We start from the raw sequence: 20,557 nt of genomic DNA on the forward strand, positions 1-20,557 counted from the left end.
AATTGTCAATTTATATCCTTGATGCAACAGTAATGAAAATTTTATACATCTGGTACAATGGAAATACCTTCTCTCTTGAACAAGCCTAAGACATTAAAAAGGTCATTTTTCACAGCTCTCACAGCTTTTTGGTTCAAAACAATAAAAATGGTTGCCATGTGCTGCGTTTCTGTTGTCACTGCAATGACAACAAATGACAGATCATGATGGAAGGGCATAAAAAAAAGCCAATATCGATACAGGCTTTTACCAATACCGGAACAAACATTTGTGGTTTCAAGTTGCTGCTAGACAATATTTGTACCAATATTCAATAACATTAAATTTGACCATTTTCAACAGCATTTAGGCCAACATGGCACACTAAAACTCCATTGAAAGCTGTATTCATTCTATTAGGTGGGTTAGAAGCTCTGTAAGGCAGCCCCCCCCATCCCCCTCCAAACACACACACACACAATCTCACCCAGTGGCCTCCCATTCATCCACAGGCCTTCATAGGTGATTCCGGAGGTGTGGATCATCATCCCCTGGCCATTGAACAAGTTGTTCCGCCACTGGCCCTGAAACAGATACAGGGAGAAGAGGTAGCGCAGTAAAGACTCCATACACTGTGATTATGAATGGTATTTATTCACAGCAATCTGATCTAACAACTGGCACATGGGGAAAAAAAAAAACACTAAAGCAAACGCTAGCATTACTGCTTTGCAGCAACTCTACAGATTCATTGAATTCCAACACGGGTCTTTTTTAAGTGGCAGCCTTGCTGGCGCTACAGTCCTGCTTCAAGGCTCTCACTACGTTTCTGGCCATCTTATTGAGGCGATGCCATGAATTGCAGGCAAACCTTGTCAGTCTTAGATAAGACTTGGTCACTCAATGGCTTTAGGTGGGATTATCATCAATAAAAAATTGTGGAGGAGGGCAAGAGAAGAGAGAGAGCAATAAAGCACCACATGATTATCGCCGCTACCAACACCTCGCAACTGTAGAAACCAAAGGCAGGGATTAGATCGCAAAACACACAGCTTACATGAAAACGTTATATCAAAATATTAAATTCCAAGGACACTAATATGTGTATTACGGTAACACTTTACAGTAAGGGTACACTAAGTTAAGGGTTAATTAATGCTTAATAAGGGTTAGTTAATGCTTAATATGGGTTAGTTAAAGCTTAATAAGCATTAACTAACCCTTAATTCACAGTTAACTAATGTGTAATTTACTAATGGTGTTCATGGTAACTAAGGTATTCATTTATACATTATTTAATAGTTTATAAAGATTGATTGACTGATAATTTTTATTTCGAACATGTAAAAAATAAAAAAACAGATAAAAACAAATCAAGAATAACAATAAGATGAAATAAACAATAAACCTGTACAGCAAACTCAATAAACAAATTCTAATAAACTAATGAACTAATAAACATAATCTAACAAGATGACTATTAAATAAAGTATAAATGAATACCTAAGTTAACATGAACACCATTAGCAAATGATTACCAGACACATTAGTTAACTGTTAATTAAGGGTTAGTTAATGCTTATTAAGCATTAACTAACCCTTAATGAATGTACCCTTATTGTAAAGTGTTACCTGTATTACACATGCTGGCATGGTATGCCAACAGTTTTTGCGTTAAGGAGCTCGGAGTCAAAGGCAGTCAATTGAGAAATAGGAAGAAGCGCCTTCCCTGAATGACTAAAGGAGACACTTCAGTAAAACTGCTGAAGCCTGCACATCACTTGCACTGTATGCAAGGGATGCGTGTTCGTGTTCGTGTGTTTTGAACGTGCGTGTGTGCAAAATAGGGGAAAAAAAAAAAAAAAAAAAAAAAAAAAAAAAGAGGGCAGAGGAAAGGGAGAACAAGAAACAGAATGAGCGAGCGAGAGCGCGGACGGGAGAGAGAGAGGAGAGAAAAAAGAAAGAGACCGTCAAAGTCAAACAAATTCAGAGGGATCAATGCGCAGACGCTCGCCTGGCATATCCAAGGGAGCGCCAGACTCAAAGCTCTTCAAGCCCCCGCACTTCAAAGCGGTGACACGTCCATTAGAATTTCTAATTCTGATCGCATCGACAGGCCTAGGGCTAAGGCACAGGCGGAGAATGGGCTAAGAAAAATCTAGGCCACTGCTGAGTTGAGTGAGGGAGGGAGGGAGAGAGAGAGAGAGAGATTACTGTATACTCTTTTTTTTTATTCCTGTAAAAAAAAACAAAAAAAAAAACAAGACAGCCGACGTACGAGCCGTCCTGATTTTCAGATGGGTTCCCAAAAAGTTCAAGTGTAGCCTGGGAAAGTTATCTGAAAGGGGGGGGGGGGGGGGACGCTTTCGAATGCTGGCCACGTATTCAGGGAATCGTTGTCGTATCTTTGGTTAAACAATAACATGCAGTAGGGTTCGGCTGTTTTCTTCGAAGGTTCAGGATCTTTCAATTGAACCTTTTTGCCAATGCCAGAAAATTCAAAAAACATTTACAATTATTCAGCGTTTTCCACAGAATTTTGTTCCGGTCAGGGTGGAAAAGCCTCTGAAACAGCATTTAACGCCACGGAACACTAAAACTCTCCATTGAAACCAATAGTAATGATAATAATGATAATAACCTATGCATGCTTTCTCAGTTCTAGAATATATGTGTAATCAATCAAGCCGCATCGTATCGATCGTTATTATAGGTGGAAGACGTTGACTGTGCGATATCGGATTTTCAATAAAAGGAAAATATCGGTTCAATACATCGGCAAAGCAGTATATCGGTCCAATTTGCGAAAGGTCTAAGATGAAGAGGGCTGTCTGGAATTGAAAATAATAATAAGTGTTCACAGCAGACTGACTGTATGAAAAATGAAAAAAAACGCTATACTGCAAAAAATCTCCATACTAACAAGTCATTCTGTCCTAAAATACTGATTTTCTTAAAACAAGTGAAAAAAATCTGCCACTGCGGTGAGTTCATTTCACTCGTTCCCAATGCTTGTTTCAGGAATTTTCTAGAAATGAGTGTCAATGAGTGTGAATAAGGCAGATCACTGCACTACTATGAAGAAAATGACACTTGACTCTAGAAAATTCTTGGAGCAACTTGATTTGCATCAGAAACAAGTGAAATGATCTCACCCCAGTGGCCGCTATTTTTCACTTATTTTAAGAAAATTGGGATTTTAGGACTCAATATTAGACTGAATGGCTTGTTAACATGGAGATGATAGGGGAGGGAAAAAACAAGTAAACCATGGGTCAACACAACATGGCACAAAAAATACAAATTTTTCCACGTCTTCGACTAATACATAGGCATAGACCTCATGAATTCCATTTACACCCTCATTTCCACATTCATAAAAATCAATAAGCAGGCTTTTAATTTTTGTTGGGGGGGGAGAGAATGTGTGTGTGTGTGTATGTGTGTGTGTGGGGGGGTGGTGTCAGGAAATCTATGAGACTTTACGGCTTAATCTGTTTAGGCACTTCCCTGTCGGCTGGTTTGGAGGGGAGTATGTGCGAGCTTAGTGCAGCTGTCAGGAGCTGCCTCTACCTCTCTTTCCCTCTCCCTCTCTCTCTCTCCCTCTCTCTATCCCTCTACCCCCCGCTTCCTCGGCTTCAGCCCCGTCGGCTTCCCCCTGCCAGCGCAAAATCAATGAGTCCCGAAACTGATTAGCAGGTTCAAGTGCAGGTCATCTCCCACAGCCAGTGCGTTACTATTCCGATGGAAGGAGGAAAATTTCTCAAATGAACGTACTTGTACTTACTGTGGAGACACATCAGAGAAAGAGCTTGGTTTTATCAGTTTTATCCACCTTTTTATTTGCATTATTTGCATATTTTCATGTCTGACATAAATCATTATGGTGTGAATTCATAGTATATATCATAGTAAGTAGTGTTAAATTGATATTAAGTTACATGATAGGTATGGTTAAGGAAAACAACCCTGCTTTTCTGAAAGTATAATTGATTTTTGTTGATATTGGTGGTTGTTTGCCTTATGATGATCACCTGGAGGTCAGAGTTGATCCACCTTTGAACTTACCACTACATCACTGGTTCCCACATCTTATCTACTGCAGTGATTCTCAACCTTTTTCATATCAAGGACCCCTAATTTAGTCCACATTGGGGCCACAGACCCCCATTTGATGACATTTTGTGTCTCAGACCCAAATCTGAGAATTTGTCCAGAACTCCATGACTATCTGTATTGTAGGTAGAGAGATAACAGTGAAACTATGACCAAAACAGTCATTCTTCTACATTCTCTATTTGTGTTAACTTCTTGTAAATGAAATAATGGTGAAGTTTAACAATTCATCGATTTGCTTGGGACCCCCTGGAACCCCCTCAAGGACCCCTGGTGGTCCCCGGACCCCACGTTGATCTACTGGACCATGGACTGTACTGTGAACACACCTCATGCATACTTTTTACTCATGGGGGTCTAAATGTTCAGCAAACCGAGCCGCAGTAGGCTATGGCCTTGTTCAAGTCTAATATTAAAGGCAGTAGTGGGCTGCATGTGTGTGTGTGTGTTTTCTAAGTTGTTCTTCAGAAGTAGAATTTGCTAGATGATCAGAAAAGTGACCATAGGCATGAGTCAGACCTCACATGGGCCTCCATAAAAAATACAATAGCACCTCCAAGTGGCCGAACATGTGCATAACAAACCTGACATTGAAAGGCAAGGTGCACAGACTGGGCAAGAGTAAATCCATTTCTGTATTCAATAGCAGCCACTCTCATTCACTCTTTTTGCAGTAGCAAATCATTAACTGTGCTCCGCCGGTCCCTTGCATTGTACAATATTTATTCTAAATATAGATACTACATCATTTTTACTAGATTGAATACATGATATACCATACTACACACAAACACACTCATGTCTATGGGCAGTTTAGAGTCTTCAATTCACCTGACCTACATGTCTTTGGATTGTGGGAGGACTGATGCATGCCAGCTGATGTATATGATTTAGTATATGACATATACTATGTATATGATGTAGTTAATGATGTATATGAGGTATGTAAATGACGTAGTATATTCTCAACGTGGGGTCCGGGGACCACCAGGGGTCCTTGAGGGGGTTCCAGGGGGTCCCCAGCAAATTGATGAATTGTTAAACTTCAGCATTATTTCATTTACAAGAAGTTAACACAATTAGAGAATGTAGGAAAATGACTGTTTTGATCATAGTTTCATTGTTATCTCTCTACCTACAATACAGATAGTGATGGAATTCTGGACAAAATTATATCTGACAATAAAAATATTTGGGTCCGAGAGACAAAATCTCATCAAATGGGGGTCCGTGGTGCTAATGTGGACTAAATTAGGGTCCTTGATATGAAAAAGGTTGAGAATCACTGGTATAGGATGTAGTACGGTGTACTGTATATGATGGTATGTAAAGCCCTTTGAGACAAGCTTGTGATAAAGGGCATAAATAAACGTAGGGATCATGAATGCTAATTTTTTGAAATCACAGTCATGCATGTAATACCATATTTCAGTTTAAATCAAAGTGTTGCCATGTAAGGGATAGATAGTTAAATCTGTTCCAATTTCAAGACTTTGAAGTTTGTTGTGTACCACTGACTCATACCTCATACACTGATCCATCTCCAAAGCGCATCACTCCGTGGCCTTGCTTTTGATCCAGAAGCCAACCGCCTTCGTACTGATCACCGTTCCTGACGACGTAGAAGAAGAAACAGACAACACCTTGTAGGCTTTGACAGGAAGTCACACTTCTTCAGTACACTTAGAACTAACGACTAGTTAGTACCTGTAGCGCATTTGGCCTTCACCGTGCCTCTTGTTTTGATAAAACGACCCCTCATACGTCTGTCCATCCTTATCCACAAGGGAACCATGGCCTGTGTAGAAAGTGAAGAGAAATAAAGAAGAAGAAAGAAGAAAAAACAGAGAAAACAGTGCTTGCCTTAAAGGGGCATTAATCTATGACTTTTATAAAATACGTAACTATCAGCGACTCAGGAATTACAACTAGGGATGGAGAGTCAACTCCAAAAGAGTCGATTCTCGATTTCACCACGTCGATTCTGAAAATCGATTCTGCTAATAAACGGAATTGGAGTTGACTCCTGTTGCAATCTTGACTCCAAACTCTGGAATTGAAGAAACAGTTTATTTTAAACAATTTATAGAACATTTGTACCAACTTCTGTACCATTTTGTGGTGTTGATTTTCATTTTGGAATCAGGAGTCAGAGTCGGAATTGACTCCAAAAAAAGGTATCAGGATCAGTTTATGGTGGCCAGTAGCTGACACAAACAATAAAGTCACATTTATAGAAGAGAGATCCAACAGAAACGTCTTTGAAATGCTCACGGATTCACACTTAGACACTCAAAGTTGAATTTTAAAAGTAATGCTGCACTTTTTAATCCGTATTAGACTTTAATCCAGACGGTCACTGCTTAAAGGAATAGTTCACCCAAAAATGAAACTTCTGCCATCTCCTCCCCCTCATGCCAGTTGAAACACAGGTGAAGTTTGTCCATATAACACACAGGGAGGCTGCCAGCACAACTCCATAGCAGCCTTCTCCAAAACAACTGAAGTCAATGGGGACCAGTTCTTCAGAGTTCCAAAAAGACCTACAGTATATTTACACCATCATTTAGTGCAAATCTTAACTACAGCTGATTGATTTGCAACAAATAATGGTGTATAGGTCTTTCTATTCACAGTGTGATTGTTTGGCTGTTTTTGTTTTGGAACTCTAAAGAACAGGTCCCCATTGACTTCAGTTGTTTTGGAGAAGGCTGCTACCAAGTTGTGCTGGCAACCTCCCTGTGTGTTATATGGACTAACACATTTCACCTGTGTTTCATTTGGCATGAGGGTGAGTAGATGATGACAGAATTTTCATTTTTGGGTGAACTATTCCTTTAAATTCCCTTGTTCCCCCGGTTCTGCAAAGATGTTGCAATGCACGGTTACCCACCGTCTCTCTGGCCATAGGAAAACTGTCCTTCATATCTCTCACCGTTGGCTCTCTGCATCACTCCAAACCCATGGAGCTCACCTCCAGTGAACTGACCAGAGTAACTATCCCCTAAAATAAAGCAACAGAAGATGATGCAGATTTGGTCTATTCAAAGGAAAATGGAAATAGGAACACAAGTTGAAATATTCAAAAAGATTACAAGTATTCAGGGCTTTCCACAGAATTTTACTCCAGTCAGCTCAAAGTCAAGTCAAAGCTTTTATAGTTCTCTAATTAGAACCACTTTTGTTTCTGTGCCAGTTTATTATTTTGTGATCTTGGAATTTTTTTTTTTTTTTTTAAGAAACATTTGCGGTTACATATTTAAAAAAGACAGAAAGTAAATGCCAAATGATATGTCCAATCTTTGATGCTCAATATCTCTGAACTGCACTCAGAACATTGTAACTCCAAGGTCCTTCTCCCACATGTATGCAATTTCCCGTGAGATGACACATGATAGAGATATGAAAGTTGGCAAAGTTATAAATAATGATATGGTCGGATGATAGTGCTATGAGTAAAGGTAAAACAATTGTCACATTTGCATGCCCACAAACAAAGTCTAATTTGCATTAATTTTGGCACACATACTCAGCTGTCCTCCCAGATCTCCTCCTACATACTTGTCAAGAACCATCTATAACCAAGCTCTTTAAAAGTTATAGGTATAAAAATTTAGGTTTGCATCTGGGAATATGTAAGTGATGGTGAGAAACTCAGAAGGCAATTTAAATAGTGACAGATGATCTGTCTTTCTAAAATGTGGCATGGAAGAAAATTTGCATTTGTATGCAAACCTGAAATTTCCTGAACTTTGTATTTTTCAGTTTTTCTTAACTGTACCTTTACACCTCAAATAGGGCAAAGTAATAAGTCTAAATGTAGATTAGCAAGTCAAGTCCATGTCATTAATGTCAAGTCTCAAGTCTAAATGTAGAACAGCAAGTCAAGTCAGAACAAATCAAGAGTCCAGTATCAATTTAATATCTTAAAGAAAACGAAATATCTAGGACTTTTCAACGAAATATGGTTTTAATAGGATAAAAACTTGGTAAGAGCATCATGAGTTTGATTTCTAGAATCAGTTTCAACTTCAACTAAATTCAATCATTCCATACAAATTCAGAAAACAGAATTTAAATTCAGTCGTCTGCTGGAACAAATCTCATCACTTTCAATCTAAGTCATTTACACAAACACAGGATCTCAAATCAAGACTTTAGAAACCTTTTCAAGTCATCAGAGTACAAGTCAGAGTCAAGTCCCAAGTCACCAGAACCCAGGTCAAGTCGAGTCTCAAGTCTTCTCTTCATGCAGCAAGTCAAGTCTCAAGCAATTCAAACTACATGGACTGTCTCACCTGTCTTAGCCCAGTATCTCGACCCGTTTCCCTCAATCTCTCCGTGGCTAAACTCGCCCTCGTAGTAACTCCCGTCTTTCATCAACAGTTTGCCATGTCCTGGACAAAGAGGAAAAAAACTCAACATATGGACACAGTACAGGGACAATATGGATCTCACATATGGTGCAAAAATATCAACTTTCTGCAGTTCTGTGTGTTCAGCAGTGACATACAGTACAGTTGCAAAGGGGAAAGAACAAAAAACAGAATTCTACTGTCTGAATCCCTCAAATTTTGCAAATTGCTATTGATATTATTCATTTAAGAGAATGGTGAATTGCTGTGGCTTATTCAAATTGCGGTTGCTTGCTTGTTACATTTAATGCATTACCAGGGTTGTCAAAACTGTCATGTGCCACATCTGTAGGACCAGAATGCATGCTGTTGGTTATAGAAATTAACATTTTTCAAAGTTATGTCTATAACCTAGTTGAACTGCATCAGATCAATGAGTTTAATACGATGAAGTTTATGTATTTATGTATGCCTGAGGGGAAATTGGGTATGAGGTTTCTCCAGTCTCTAAGATGTTGAGATTTCTTTGGATATGGAAAAGGCTGTAGCCAAGGACAGGATTCAAACCCACGTGTGGACAATCCATCACCTTCCATTGGTCTCCAACCATGTTCCATGGAGGGTCAACAGTCTGCAAGTTTTCATTTCAACCACTGATTGATGCCCATGGTGTTGGACCTCCATGGCATATGATTGGAAACCACGTCAGACCTACTGAGAGTACTGCTTATCCTGAATCTGATTCATTTGAAACGTTAAGCTGCTAAGGTGAGCCAAATTAACACTCGCTGTTGTCTTTATTTAAATGTCCCAGGCTAAAATACTGAAACGTAAATAAATGTAAATGAACAGTGACATCTTGAGGCGTTTGATCTAACTTGCACCCAGTCCCAGTTCACTCTAACATCAAGTAACAAGTGATGAAGTGGGTCTCATCCATTTTCATATCAAGAACCCCCTAATTTAGTTCACATTAGAGGCACGGACCCCCATTTGATGAGATTTTGTCTCTCGGATGCAAATCTGAGAATATTTTTATCGTTGGATACGACTTTGTACAGAATTCCATGACTACCTGTATTGTAGGTAGAGAGATAACAGTGAAACTATGATCAAAATGTAATTCTTCTACATTCTCTAATTGTGTTAACTTTTTGTAAATTAAATAATAGTGAAGTTCAACAATTCATCAATTTGCTGGAGACCCCCTGGAACCCCCTCAAGGACCCCTGGTGGTCCCCGGACCCCACGTTGAGAACCACTGTTCTAAGCTACACTCTGTTGAGGTTTCAAAAGATACGGTATATGGTAATTTCCCCTTGTTCTTTTGAATATCAGCTTTAAATATTAATGTTGATAGTGGCCACAAACTCCATTCAAAAATGTGGCAATTTAATGTTGCTTTGCTTATCTGTAAACGTACATACCTAGTAAAAGATGACGTAAGACCTTTTAGGAATCGTTAGGACTAGTAGACATGTTCGGCATACATTCTATAGACCGAGCAGCATTTAGTTCATGAAACTTTTGTAATTGTGTGCGCCTGTTATTTCCACAATCTCCTTCCACCAAATAACCGTGGTGGGGGTTAGCTAGCAGTGTGAAGTAGTTCTAAAAGCTGAGATTTTATTGAACAACAGCCCTGATAGGTTCGGTTCTCTCCTGCAAATTCGGCAAGTGAAAATTGCAACTTTTGTAACCGATTCACCTACTCGGTACAGCTCAGCACGTCGTCTGTTGGTAGGAGATTCAGTACTAAAACTTGATTTGTATTATTTGTTTTTTAATAAAAAGGTGTTTAGTGTATCAGATGCATGCCGAATTGAAAAAAGGAGTCCTACAAAATCGTTAAACGCCAGAAGTAATGTTTTCGTTAAGTCCCTTTGTCTCAATTAAAATGCATCATTAAACAGACAGATTTTTGAATGATGTTTGGCGTGACTTTCTCTTATTTCAAGGGAGAACGGAACCTATCAGGGCTACCAACAGGCCACCTGACTCACCGTGTTTTTCTCCCATACTCCACTCTCCCTCATATCGAAAATAGCTGTTTGGGTATACATATATGCCGAAACCTAAGGACAGAAATGGTAATTAACATCAGCAGTGTTGACAACAACCAGAGTCGGCTTAGTCTACACGACTCGGCCTTGGTGAGAAATTCATCATAGCTAACAGTAACTTTAAAACCGTGACAAACGACTTGAGTTTTAATGAGAAACAGAAAGAATTTTCAAATGTGGTTACCGTTTCTCTTATGGTTTTTGACATCTCCAACATATCTAGAGTTTTCTGCTTGTTTTTTGACGGCGGCCATTTTGCTCAGGAGTGCGTCCTTGACAACAGTTACTATAGCAACCAACCGTAGGGGCAGTCCCACTTTGATGTAGCGCAAGTGATGTCTGTCTGTCTGTATCTGTCTGTGGGTACTTTTTATTGACTTTATTTACTATTATTTATTCAAGCAGTAGTAACACACTTTTGAGACATAATGGACAACATAGCAAGAACGCTTGCTATAAGGACTTATTAACACACTGTCCCACCCACCATACAAATCAACATTTGGCACAGTAAGCAATAAACAAATTATTTGTGTTCCCCATACAACATGTAAATATATTGCAAAAATCTACATCAACATACGCACAAACACAGCTCATATTGACATATTGCACAATATGGCACACTAACATAATGACGGTAACATATTGCATATAGTGACATGTTGACATCACACTGATCAAGGCTGATGCACCTTTTTTATACACCAGGCCTGTTCAACAATCACTGTACTTTAATATTAAAGGCAAGTAGTGAAATGCTGGTGTTTACATCTCTTTAACTGGTTTTCCTTTGCTGATACAGATCAAGGTTTTGTCCATCTCTCCTTACCAGCTCAACTAACTAGAAAGAGCTTTCATACTAGTATGCATGAATGTTATTAATCTTATTCTTAGGATCCTGGGTTTTACAGCAGAGTTTTAGCGTCCCATGGTGTAAATGCTGTTTCGGTGGCTTTTCCACCCTGATAAGAATAGAATTCTGGGGGTAAAACTGAATGCTTGTATTTTTGGGATTTTGTTTTCTTTATGCCCCTGAATGTGACCCCAGACTTTCACGTGAAATTATTTTGTATTTATTAGTGGGGGAAATGCATGGGGATTTTCTCAGATATGAACACAGATGAACACAAGTTTCTTCACAAAATGTAGTTTGCTGACGACACTTCTTGGTTTACATGACCGGCTCACAGTATAGCTGATAGGACACATATTATGAGACAAGAGAGCATTTTGGGATATTGAGGGATTTATTTGGGAAACACAGTGGTTAAAGTGAACCAACACTATTCTAATACTATTATAATACAAGAAGAAATAATTAATGGGAGGGAGGAGGGGTGGGGAGGTGGGTCAAAAGAGACGTAGATATTTGATAACACGGCACAAAAGTCATTACTAAACAAATCTGAGGGTTAGTAATCTTTGCAGTTTGAAGCAACAAGTCCCTTGGTCTCTTGCTGTTTATGTAGCGGCTTAACACATTGTAGCTCAGTCTGGAAATGCTAATTCATGTGATCCTATCCTATCCTGGAAAGAGGTACAAAACACAGATCTTGCAACTGAGCAATGGTACAAGACACGAGTCCTACTAATGAAACATAGACTGCTATCTACTGTATCTGTTGGAACTGAACCTAAGTTCTTGACGTAGGCATAGAGCGTACTCTCTTCTCGGACTCTACCCTGTTGAAGGCTCGCCTGTAAACATTTCCTTTTAAGCTTTGCTTTTGTCTGAGGTCTCTTGGTCGGCGCTCTCCCCTCCGCTGCCAAAACGCCGATTCAGCTCCGTCGTCAATGCTGAGCAGCACGATTTCTGCAGAGGACAGATTGAAAGAAGAACAGAAGAAATGGACAAAGATGAAACGGCTATGTGAATACACCAAGTACTGCTCTACTGCTCCACCCTACCTTGCCGTCCTTGGCTTGGCCGCGGGCCTTGGACACCAGCTCCAGCAGGGCCAGCAGCAGCCCCAGGCCGAGTCCCAGGCCCAGAAGGAGGAAAAGACCCCGCAGGTTGTGGGGCTGCAGGGCCCCGGAGGCCTGGGCTCCGTCGGCCCCCACGCAGCTGTTGGCCCACCACTTGTTCCGCAGGTAGGTCAGCTCGCCGGACTCGCTCAGCTGGAGGATGGCCACCGTCAGGTTTTTTACGAGCGGGGAACCTGGCGGAGGAACGGGAGGTTGATGAGGGTGATTGAGACAAGAAAGACAGAAAAGTCAGGCAGGATATTAAAGCAAAAATCGAATGCAAACGCCTTTATCTCTGGCTAACCCTCGTCAAAAAAGTTCTGACAGGCCCAGAGGACTCACCCAGTGGTGCTGCAATACTGTAGCCTCTCATAGCGATGACGTCCTGGGAACGGGTCAGTTGACAGTAGCGGGCCACAGCCAGGTCCAGGGACACGGCCTCACCGATGAAGGCAAAGTTTCCCTCCTGGGCACGGCGAATACCCTCCTCCATGTTGGACACATAGCTCTTCTTACGCTCCATATGCTGGTAGATACGCCGGTAGACAGGATTGTTGGAGTTCTGGAATAGAAAAGATTGGAAAAATGCATATAGATATACATACTCGCCTATAGACAGATTAAAGAACGAGTTTAAAGCCTTGAGACACCGAGACACAGATTGCGTAAAAGGGGTTGGAAGTCCGTATTGGGAAGGTGGTCGTATTATTTTGTCCATTCCGTATATATCAAGGGACTTTAGGCATTCATCCTGACTAGGAACTACTGGACGTACCTTGAAGAAAGACATTGAGGAACCAGCTTCAACTGTGCCATAATCTAGAACGTCCTGGTTGGCAAGGTCTTCGAAGCTCTTGATGGAGACATGCTGGGTGTCGGAGTGGAGCATGGAGTTGAAGTTGGCAAAGTAGCAGGCCAGCAGGACTACAGCAAACACCCACCAGATGGCGCTCACTATACGTCCAGACAGGGCTTTTGGGTGAGGACCAGCACCTGAGAAGGCAAAGACACAGAGAGCAAATAGAGTTTAAGTAATATCAAACCAAGGTAAGTTACATGAAGATGTTTTAAAGGAAACAAATCCCAAATCAATGTTGTTCTGAAACAACAATTGATTTGATTTCCTATTTGATGGTTGTTTGCCTGGTGATGATTGGCAGCTTGATCACCACCTTTTAATTTCCCACTACACCGCTGCCCACGCCAGTATTAAAATTATAAGGATGCAACTCAGTATATTTAGTCTGAGAGAGAGAAAGTACAGAAGCAGACAGCAAAATGTCTTTATGTGCCTGTGGTTCAGTTTTGCTGACTGCTGCGTTACCTTGCAGGGTGAGAGCTCCGGTGATGTACCAGAAGCTGTGCAGCAAGGTGAAGCTGTGTTCCTCCGTCTCTGGTTCAGCCCATTCGGTAGGACTGATCCTGGAAATGCAGGGAAACACAAGTGTCACCTGTCTTATCAGCCTGACTCATGAAGGGCTGCAGCAGAGAAGAGTGTCTCTGATTGAGACAATCCCCACTGACTGAGACGTTGTAGATTCACCCTATTTGCTTTAAACACCTTAAGTTAAGATTTTCCTTAAAGTCTGAGTTAAGGTTTCCTTAAAATAAAATCGGTTGCACATAACACCCTTAAGTCTTCTCCTTATGGTTTCCTTAAATTGTTCACTTAAGTATTTAAGGTTTTCTCCTTATCTCGGTCTTATACTTAAGGAGTCCCTTAAAGTTAGTTAAACCGTTGCACAAAAGACCTTAGCAACCAAAGTAAGGAAAAAAACTTAAGGTACCTCTGACTCTATCTTAACCTCAACATGGCCGTGTTTATGGCGATAAATGAAGAAGTTGTCATATTTTTTTTTGACCTCTTGCATGGACCTCTTCACCAGACTTCGTGAATTAATTTTTGTTGCAATTTCCTCCCACATTCGTTGTTTTCTGTTTGCTGTTATTTGCGGATCAAATTTACTTTTTAGTACGTGCTTTCTTTTATTGTATTCCTCCAGAAGTATAATCTTTTCCTCCTCTGACCAATTTGGTGTTCTTGTCTTCTTTTCTTCTACCATTTTTTTACTATCTATAGGCCAACTTTGTAAGACGATAACAGGTGAGGCGATAACAGGTATCACAAGCGCAAGTGCAAGCAAACAAACGGTCTCCATGGAAACTGTAGAATTTTACCGCTGTAAAATCTCTAAAATCTCTTAATGTTTTTTCCTTACCTAAGGAAACCTTTTAAGGGATTCTGTGCAACACCCTTAAGTAAGTCCCTCAGCTAAGGAGAAATTAAGCCTTAAGTGTCATACTTAAGGAGAAAACGTAGGGTGTTTTATGCAACCGGCCCCTGGTGTGGGTATGGTCACTGGCAGGAAAATCTTCTCCACACAGGAAGTGACAAATTGAAACTTAAAGGCAAAAATACAAATGTGTCTCCTAAACAGCAGTGAGTGAGCACTCCGTCCAGAGAAATCTAGACTCACCAATGATGGCTGAACCCCCACCACACACTAAAAAGAAGACACTTAGGACCGAGGAGTGCCCATATTCTGACAGGATTTCAGGGTAATCAAGTTCATCAAACTTTCAGAAATTCAAACAACGGTCTCCCGCTGCCAGTTGGTGCCGCCAAAGTGCGACATTGCCTAGAGCAACTTGATATTCATGGCTTGACGGTCATTTTTACTGAACAATTTCTTCTGCCTGTCCTGGCCCAGTTCATATACTTTGCACACCCAGTGTTTCTGAACCAGTGCTAAATTCTTTGAGTCTGTTACCAGTCGAGAGGCTTTTGCTGTTGCATGGATAATGACAAGGAAACCACCATTTTTTACATATGGTATACTTGAGCATTTTGCATGATCAAGTTAAAGTTCTATGGTCAGGCATGTCCAAGCACTCACCGGGCCACCAGAAAGATGCAGAGGCCAGTTAGCAGGAAGGCGATAAGGATGCCCACCCACATCTCGGTGGAGAAGGGCGACAGGAAGCTGAAGTGGCTCTCGTCGGACGCCAAGTCTCGGCGCAGGATGAAGCCGATTCCCGTTTGCATGAAGGGAGTGGTCATCTCCACGAACTGCTCCCTGACCGCCGTGAGGGTCAGCGGGGCCACAGCCAGGTCAGCCTCCTGATATATGATGCGGGTAAACACATCAGGCCAATATCACTTCCAATATTTTAGAGTGAACTCGTCTTATACGCATTATATTAAGAATTCACTTTTTCTCCCAGACTTTGATTCTTGGCAGAGTGGAAAAGCCTCTGAAACAGCATTTAGACCATCATGGGACACTAAAACTCTCCACTGACACCCAGACTAATGAAATTCTTTTAGGGTTAGCAGCTCTTTAAGGCATGGTGACCCACCACATCTATTGAAGGGAACATCTGGGATACATTACTGCCTTTAAATGAAGAATTAGTTTCCAAAAAAACTATATTGTCAGCAGTGGATGTCGCTGACTGGCTGATTTTTAATGAAAGACCAATATTGGCCCCATATATCAGCAAACCTATATATCGGTCTAATCCTACACAGTACATATTGATACATATGGTACATGGACAACAGGACAAGTGCAAAGGGTCAATGTAAGATATAAGATGGAGAGTATTCAGTGACTATATCACATACATCACTGTAGAGGTGGTAGACCCGACCCTCTTCCCTGAGCGACTCACCCCTCGGATCACCTCGCCAATCATTCCATTCCAGTTCCCGCTGGGATCGAGCGAGCCGTAGCGGTTGTCCTTCACCAGGTTGACTTTGTACTTGAAGCCCAGCTTCTTGGAGAGCTCATATAGCAGGTCGACGCAGTAGCCCTCCAGATCAGAGCCTCTGGACATGGTGTACGGGTCTTGCTGAGGGGGTGACAGAAAAAAAACCGGCCTCGTTCAAACGCCTCATGACTTTAGGGTAGATTAGACACATGAAAGACACATCAAAGAATACGATATAAATAAGAATATACCAAATGGGGGTTATATAAACATATATCAAATGACTATTCCAACACTCAGACATATTAAGTTGAAATGCATGAATGGAAATGTGCAAAAAAAGTATGGATTCCAAGACGTGTTGTTCCTATTGACGGACTAAATCTTTGCTGAGGCACGATCACTCTGTTTCACAGTTGTGCAAAGTCACTGAAAGGGAGGGAGAGAGAAAGAATACCTTTATAGTGGTGATGGATAACTCCTTGGCGTCTAGAATGGAAAAACAAACACCTCAGTAAATTCTCCTATCAAAGCAATCGAGCACGAGATGAGAGGATTTACCCGGAGCCAGTTCTTTGCTTTTGGCCCGATGAGCCGCGTTCGTTTCATGTCTACAAGCGGGGGACCTGAAACCCTAATGAACCCATATTGTCGCTTTTGTGTCCCTCTATGTGTTTTTTCTCTCAGCCACACGGAGTAAATAAGCCAGCGGAGGACAATGGCAGTCTTGTTGTCAGTGCTTTTTCCAAGGGGGCTTGTGAAAAGGGCTCCATACAGAAGGGACAGTTGCAAGGTACAACAGAGGGGACATTACGAAACATTCTAAGCCCCATGTGGTGAGATCAAAGCGGGGACCCTTCCCTAAAGATGTGTTCCGGCGCTCCTTTCGCACCCCCCCCCCCCCCACCATGTAATCAGAACAGGGGGAGAACCCTAACCCTAGACCCCCCCCCCCCCCTCTCTGTCTGGTAAGTATTGCACATTTATCCATGACTCTCAAACTTGTTTTCTTTTCGCCGTCAACTGTGACCAATGGCATTCGCAGCGTGTCCGGCGGGACCTAACATGCCCTGCCAGGGTTGGTCAGAGAAAGGGGGGCGGGGGGGTGCGGGGGGGGATAAGCGGAGGTCCCAGGGGTGCCACTTCTTCATAATTTCTTGCCATACAAAAGCGAGCCCGGTTGGGTTGGAGGGGGGAAAACGTGCAGGGGCACCCTCCTGTCCCCCGTCTATCCCCCCATATAAAGCCGATGACACCCCGTCAGCCTCCTCTAGAGAAGATGGCAAGACCTATGAGCTGCGGAGATGCCTGTCAGTTCATGGCCCTGCCTGCCGAGTCTTCCCCCCACATAGTTAATTGATTTATCACAGTGCTTTGTGGACCACAGCAAGGCATTATCCCCCCCCCCCGCTCCACCGCCTCGACTGGTGAGAAATGGGACGCTGCCACAGTCGAGGCCCCCCCACCTCTGCACTTTGATAGGGCTCCAGCAGTCTCATCCAGCTGCCAATGGGGAAAGAGTCAAATGTGGAGAATGATTTTGGAGTGCGCCCCTTTCCCATAGAGCAGCCACAGCCTGCCAGCAGCAGATTGGGGTTTTAATCAAACAGACATTTCTCGGAGGCGGAGGCGGAGCCGCTCCGGAGGCAGAAATTATCTTATTTGTTGAGCTAAACCTCAATGGCAAAGGAGGAACTCAGGTCAAAATATAAATTACATCTTTTTTTCATTTATTAATTCATGACCATGGCATTCATGATCTTGGATGGTTCGAAGGCTAGCTAACTAGCTTACCTAGATACAGGCTAGTATGGGTAGTTTGAACTTGGAAGGTCGGCTAGGCTATTGGTGCGTTCCATTTGAACTGGGAAGTCGGAATTTCCGAGTTCCCAGTCGGAAATTTCAACTGGAACACCCCCTGAAGTCGGATTTCCGACTCGGAAAGTCGGAAGAACCTCACCAACCCTGACCTCAAAATCCAAGATGGCTGCTCCGCACCTCAAGCTGTAGTAATATACTGTTTATTAGCATTTCTGTCTTATTTGTGTCTCATTAAATCAGTCGTATACATAGTACTGTCCAACTTCTATCTGTGGACATGTTGCTACGGTGTTTGTATGCGTAAAATACCGCGTAATGCGTTATCAACTAGTATAGCTAAAAACCTGGCTAGAGCAAACCCCACTTCCCCCACCCCGTGAAATAAAAAAAAAAAATTGGTTTTCCGACTTGTTGTACTGGAATGCGGTCAACTCGGGTGTGACGTCATTCCCAGCTCCGACTTCTGACTTCCGAAGTAAATGGAACGCAGCATAACTAGCTAAGGCCATTCTGCGTTGTTCTTCAGTTAGAGCGCTAGGCTTCAAAATATTAGCTAACGTTAGGCGACCTCCCCTCTCGACGCCTTGCCTTTTTCCTCTGGGCTTCATCACTTGGCCAGAAAAACAATAGTTCTTTGACTCCGCCCACTGAGGTTTAACCCCAGTGAGACTCAAACAGGATTTACATTATCAACCAATGAGATTATTTCGGCCTCCAGAGCAGCTCTAGCTCCGAGAAAATTTTGTAAAACTAAAACTCCAATCTGCCTGCTGACATGCTGGAGGCTAGTTTTAGCTCAGTTATTATTGTAATTACTTGAGTTGCATCATCAGCATAGTCTTCTACACAAGTGGTTCTATACCATTTTAGCTAACAGCCCCAAACTGCCTTCTGTTTACGTCCGATATGTCTTGTTTTTCTTCCCATGACCACTCCCGGGCACCATACAATGTTAACAAATCATATTACCATAAAAAAAAGCAATATATCAATGAGAAGTGGCGACATGGAAAGCAAGGCAAGATGCACAACTGGTTGTTTTTTTAACCATCTGTCAAACCATGTATCAATATTTCACGTTTGACATTGACTTTAAAAAGCGGCTGGTAAAAAAATGTGAGTGGCTGGTAGAAATTAGGAATCTAGACACAGTGGCTATATGACAAATTAATTTCCCACCCTGATAGCAAACCAATACACCAATGATGCTCCTTTACCTTTTCATTGAATAAGCGGAGTTAAGACTAGGCTCTGTAAATACTTCACAAGAAAAAAAAAAATTATTATTAAAACTCTAAACATGATAATATATTTGTCCAAAAAGGTATGGCTGGTAGTGTTGTACTAGTCTTACCTGCAGTGTGTACACCTGCAGTCAGTGCTGCCACACATAAAATGAGAGCCAGGTAGCCTTTCATGATGCCACGCTCAGCCTGAAAATGACACCGAGGATGATCATGACTTTCTGGCACTACTTCTTGTCATCATTTCAAAAAAACATCTAACCTTGACATTAACCAAGAGCAACATATAAAAACTTGTACGCTTTGAAATTTAAAGATGTGCTGGTAACACTTTACAATAAGGGTCACTAAGTTAAGGGTTAGTTAATGCTTAATTAACAGTTAACTAATGTGTAATTTACTAATGATGTTCATGTTAACTAAGGTATTAATTTATACATTATTTAATAGTTTATAAAGATGACTATTAAATAATGTATAAATTAATACCTTAGTTAACATGAACACCATTACTAAATGATTACCAGACACATTAGTTAACTGTTAATTAAGGGTTAGTTAATGCTTATTAAGCATGAACTAACCCTTAGCTTAGTGACCCTTATTGTAAAGTGTTACCAATACGCTTAATTATGCCATATATTTTGTTCAAAGTTTTTCTCAGAGATGGAAGAACAGTTCACTTTAACCACTAACACGTGTTAAAATTGGAAAAATAGTTACACTCCAGTAAGAGTGTCCTTACCTTAGATGCACTGTGAGTAAAAAACACCTTGACTGAGCTTGCTGATTTGGGTGAGTGGGAGGACTCCAGGCAAAAATATGAGAGTTACTACAACTCCTGCAAGTGGCCAGTGGGAAGGGTCGGGCGCAGCACAATCTAGGGGGGATTTATATGGGGGTGGACGCAGAGGGATGAGATAGGGCTTCAAAAGGAGGGGAAAAAAAAAAGCATGTGACTGTTGGGAAGTGGGCTGGGAGAAAAAGGAGAGTTTGGAGAGGGCTGTGTATGAAATTACTATTGGCCGGATGTATTCCACTGTTGTGCAACATCCACAGTGAGAAAAATACCATGCGTTCGATGGCGGGGAAATAACCCAAATAAAAACAAGGTACCAGGATGTTTTTAAAGTGAATCAGTACATACTATTATCTAAATTCAAATTATTCCATTACCAAACTACAGAGCTTGGAGGCCAGTAAAAGCCGTTTTTTTTTTTTACCACCTTTAGATTGAAGTCATTCCTGAACGGTAACCATACTTGTTTTTGTAAGATTACATAACAGAGCATCTCAA

The 20,557-nt window shown here is 41.4% G+C and overlaps 1 protein-coding gene across 1 annotated transcript; it reads right to left on the reverse strand.

Annotated features, from left to right (window-relative positions):
• Positions 1–11,754: 11,754 nt before the first annotated feature.
• On the reverse strand, positions 11,755–19,445 carry LOC139660004 (glutamate receptor U1). Its single transcript, XM_071538043.1, has 9 exons — positions 19,371–19,445; positions 16,653–16,684; positions 16,157–16,336; positions 15,379–15,602; positions 13,806–13,903; positions 13,257–13,474; positions 12,824–13,043; positions 12,425–12,675; positions 11,755–12,329 (listed from the first exon to the last, which is right to left on the reverse strand). The coding sequence occupies exons 1-9, from the start codon at positions 19,432–19,434 to the stop codon at positions 12,231–12,233; spliced, it is 1,386 nt and encodes a 461-aa protein (XP_071394144.1). The 5' UTR covers positions 19,435–19,445; the 3' UTR covers positions 11,755–12,230.
• Positions 19,446–20,557: the final 1,112 nt, after the last annotated feature.

The sequence above is a fragment of the Centroberyx affinis genome, unplaced genomic scaffold, assembly GCF_046629955.1.
Source record: "Centroberyx affinis isolate AG114_WGS23_722 - 3 ecotype Tasmania unplaced genomic scaffold, CSIRO-AGI_Caff_v1 ptg003189l_1, whole genome shotgun sequence".
Taxonomy (NCBI): Eukaryota; Metazoa; Chordata; class Actinopteri; order Beryciformes; family Berycidae; genus Centroberyx; species Centroberyx affinis.